At 39.6% G+C, this 3,934-nt stretch overlaps 1 protein-coding gene across 1 annotated transcript; it reads right to left on the bottom strand.

The window, feature by feature from the left end:
• Window positions 1-958: 958 nt before the first annotated feature.
• On the bottom strand, window positions 959-3,432 carry LOC141641622 (uncharacterized). The gene is made up of 3 exons (XM_074450277.1): window positions 2,744-3,432; window positions 1,255-1,817; window positions 959-1,125 (listed from the first exon to the last, which is right to left on the bottom strand). Exons 1-3 carry the CDS (start codon window positions 3,430-3,432, stop codon window positions 959-961), a joined length of 1,419 nt encoding a protein of 472 aa, XP_074306378.1.
• Window positions 3,433-3,934: the final 502 nt, after the last annotated feature.

The raw sequence follows: 3,934 nt of genomic DNA, 5'->3' as shown, positions 1-3,934 counted from the left end.
ATTTTTTGATTTTATCAAAAAAAAATTCAATTTGTATGGGATTTTTTGAATTTGTTATAAAAATAAACAAGCAATGCATACAGAACTTAAACGTGATAACAGAAATGCAATAAAAACAATATGCAAACACAAATATGGATGCATAACTTCCCCAAACCAAACCGTACAATGCCCTCGTTGTACTCACAAATAGGGAAAGGAAATGCAAACTAAAAAGGAGAGAGTGGAGATGCGGAAAACTCACAAGAATACGCGAAGAAGGGACCTCCCCAAACCAACCAGCAACATGGGAGGTCGCAGATAGCTGCAGAACAGCGTCACAAGAAGCGAAGCAGAACGAATCTACTCGATCGAAAGGGAAAAGGACTCGATCGAGTAGAATGGGCTGCAACAGTGTTCGATCGAGGAAACAGAAGGTCTCGATCGAATGGTCATTAATTGTGGTCGCTCGATCGAGGAAGATTATCATTTGACCAATAGAGGTAAACACTCGATCGAGTAGAATGACACTCGATCAAGAGCTCTCTATTGCGCGCTCTCCTAGGCGACAGTATGACAGCTGCAAAGACGCAAAAGCAACCACAAATACGACAAAAGACCAAGTCTAAATATTGTTCCGCAGAGTCTATCCTTTAAAAACCAATTATTACATGCAAAACTCAAATGTTTGGAAAACAACTAAAAATAATAATTCGGGTTGCCTCCCGGGTAGCGCTAGTTCGTTCAATTCAGCTCCATTAAGTTCGTTCAGTTCAGCTTAATTAAGTTCAGTTTTGTTCAGTTAAGTTCAATTTAGACAATTTCATCCAAAAGAACATAACCAAAATTGAAAAGTGGGGCAAAAAAAAGAGAAAGTATTATGTTTTTTTTTGGTAAAATGTGAGCTTTGATTAATAAAAGAACCATAATTACATCATTTTAGTCCACTTTTGACAATAAATCTAGGCTTAAGAGAACATCAAATATTAAGTCCTAAGCTTACAAGCCAATCACTATCTCCTACTAAAACAGGCCGAGGAACAATTTGTAGCAGCCTTGACTTCACTGTGGTTTTTATCTCATCTGCAACAATACCAGGTCTTCTCAGTTTAAACTCAATGCGACATTTGTTTCTCTCCATCCAGACTGCATACCAGCATGCCAGTCTAATCAATCCATAGACTTTCTTCTGAAGCTTGGATGTACCAGTGGCAGTGCTCAAAGTAACATGTAACTAAGCCTCTAACACAACAACAATCCTAGAGCTATAATCACAGCTCCCAAACAGATGGCCATGTCCTTCTTCTTCCTTCTCACAGAGAACACACCTGTTAGTACTGCACAGGCCCAATGAAAACAGTTTTGCTCTAGTGTTCAATGCTTCATGTTTGATAAGCCAACCTATGAGTGAATGCTTAGGAATAGCCCAGCCATCCCAAACATCCTTAAACCAGGGGACAGGGGGGTGTGCACCCTGCATCCACTGGTAACCAGAAGCAACAGTATATCCAGTGGGACTTGCTAACCACTGAGTGCCCTGAAAACCAGCAGCTAGCATAGTCCTAACTTTACAGATATTCCTCCAGTTCCAGTTTGAATCTGGAGGAGGTTGATAACTATTCCAATCTGCCCCTTTCATATATACATGATCAATCCATAGAACCCAAAGACGATAAGCTTTTGTATAGATCCAGTTGACAAGTTTACCCACAGTTGCAATATTCCACACCCTAGCATCTTTCACACCTAATCCTCCTTCCTTCTTGCTGCAACAAACTTTCTGCCATGCAACAAGAGGAACTCTATGATATTCAGCATCACCAGTCCAAAGGAAGTTCCTACAAATCATTTCAATCATACTTATAACTCCTTTAGGAATCAGAAAGATTGAGGCCCAGTAATTATGCAATGTGTTAAGAACTGAGTTGATAAGAATAAGCCTGCCTGCATAGCTTAGAGCTGATCAAATGGCCCAGGCCCGATAGCCCGACCCGGCCCAGCCCGCTTTTTTGTCGGGCTTGGGCTTGACCTCAGGCCCAAAAAAGCCCATGGCCCGGTCCAAAGAAAGCCCGATGTAAATGTAGGGCCGGGTTTGGGCCATGCCCAAGGCCCGAATTTTAGCCCGGCCCGACCCGAAGCTAACATAAAATAAGAAATTTTTGAGCTACCAATTACTTTATACTTCATCTCACTACTGCATTCCTTGTTCCAATAACATGCATATCTAAATTTCTCTTAATGTACTAAAGATTAACTCCTAGTGGCCACTTTAGATAATTATGTCTTTGAGAATTGTGAATTCAAACATGTCCTCCTGTGTTAATTCATACATAGTCCCTTACTCCCTTGCTCCCTACAATTTTTTTGTTTCATCTTCCTCACTGTCCAAAGTATACAGTAATAGTTATTAAATACTACTACACACTACTGTCAGTTTGTCAAAGGCACAAAGCTATGCTCTCTAGATTTAGTTTTAACGTGAGCTGCTCACTGGTACAATAAAACTGGGTATAATTATTAATTTAAGTGCGATTGTGTTTGAAACTTTTGGAAATTATCGTAATCGAGTTCATGCGCAATTTCACTTACCTTTCTCTATAGTTGTTAAATTCATATGGGATAAAAAAAAGCCCGCTTTAGCCCGAAAGCCCATTTGAGCCCGACAGGGCCGGGTTTGGGCTCACCAAACCGGCCCATAATTTTGGCCCGGTCCAGCCCGGCCCGCCATTAGGGCCACAATTCCAAACACAAACCCGGCCCAAACCCGGCCCGGCCCGGCCCATGATCAGCTCTAGCATAGCTTAACTTTCTAGCTCCTATTCCCCTGATTCTGTAAACAATTTTATCAATCAAAACCTTACAGTCACTTCTTTTTAACCTTACTGCCTGCACTGGAATACCCAGGTATTTGAAAGGCAAAGAGCCTTCCTGAAAGCCTGAGACTTGAATAATATCCAATTTGAGGTTAACAGCTACACCATTGAAAACAACTTCGGATTTTGAGGCATTAACCCTCAGTCCAGAAGAAGCAGAAAATGTAGATAAAGCCCTAAGAAGCAGCATAATAGATTTCACATCACCTTTACAGAACATAAGGAGGTCATCAGCAAAGAGGAGGTGAGTTAACTTCAAACTTTTACATAGAGGATGGTATCTAAAAAACCATCTACTAGTAGCATAGTCCAGAATCCTTGATAAGTACTCCATACAAATACAGAAAAGGAGAGGGGAAATAGGGTCACCTTGTCTAAGCCCCCTCCTCTCCTTAAAATATCCAAATTGTGCTCCATTTAAACTCAAAGAGTATGTAGGAGAAGAAATGCAACACATCACCCATTTCTTAAACTTGCTAGGAAAATTCAAAGCATCCAACATTTGTTCCACAAATTGCCATTCAATTGAATCATAAGCTTTTTGAAGGTCTAATTTGAATAAGCATCTAGGGGAAACCATACTTCTATTATAGAGCCTTACCAAGTCTTGACAAATCAGAATATTCTCCCTTGTGACGGTCACAATTTGCGACGGGCAAATGTGACAACTTTTTGATAAAATGTAACCACTCAAGTACTGTTCATAAAATGTTACTTTTAAAAAAATGGTCGCATTTTATCACAAACTGGTCACATTTGACCCGTCGCAAATGTGAATAGTGTTTGTGACGGAATAGTACCCATCACAAATGAGAATTGGTGCCTCTTCAAAGTGTGCTCTCAAATTGATCATCTTCTATTTCATTGGTTTTTGAGCCATGATTAAAGATAAACAAATAATCAAGATGGAGAAGTTTTAAGAATCGAACCTAATAAGAGAAGCTCCTACCATTTTTTTTTTTTTTTTTTTTTTTTGGCATTTCTTTCATGCTCAATTCTCGAACTACTTTCCTTCAAAAAAAAAAAAAAAAAAAAAAAAATCTCAAACTACTTGAATTGTCCATTCTCCTTCTTCTCGTCTT

The sequence above is a fragment of the Silene latifolia genome, chromosome 2, assembly GCF_048544455.1.
Source record: "Silene latifolia isolate original U9 population chromosome 2, ASM4854445v1, whole genome shotgun sequence".
NCBI lineage: Eukaryota > Viridiplantae > Streptophyta > Magnoliopsida > Caryophyllales > Caryophyllaceae > Silene > Silene latifolia.
This window is presented reverse-complemented; position numbering and strand designations above follow the sequence as displayed.

Bases quoted from the DNA above. Each gene is read 5' to 3' on its own strand.
- LOC141641622 (XM_074450277.1), bottom strand. From the start codon at position 3,432: ATGGTTTCCCCTAGATGCTTATTCAAATTAGACCTTCAAAAAGCTTAT. The intron at 1,818-2,743 runs GTTTGGGCCGGG...AATGATTTGTAG, and splicing joins CATGGGCCGGGCCGGGCCGG to GAACTTCCTTTGGACTGGTG. The intron at 1,126-1,254 runs GTGATTATAGCT...GCTGGTATGCAG, and splicing joins TGGCCATCTGTTTGGGAGCT to TCTGGATGGAGAGAAACAAA.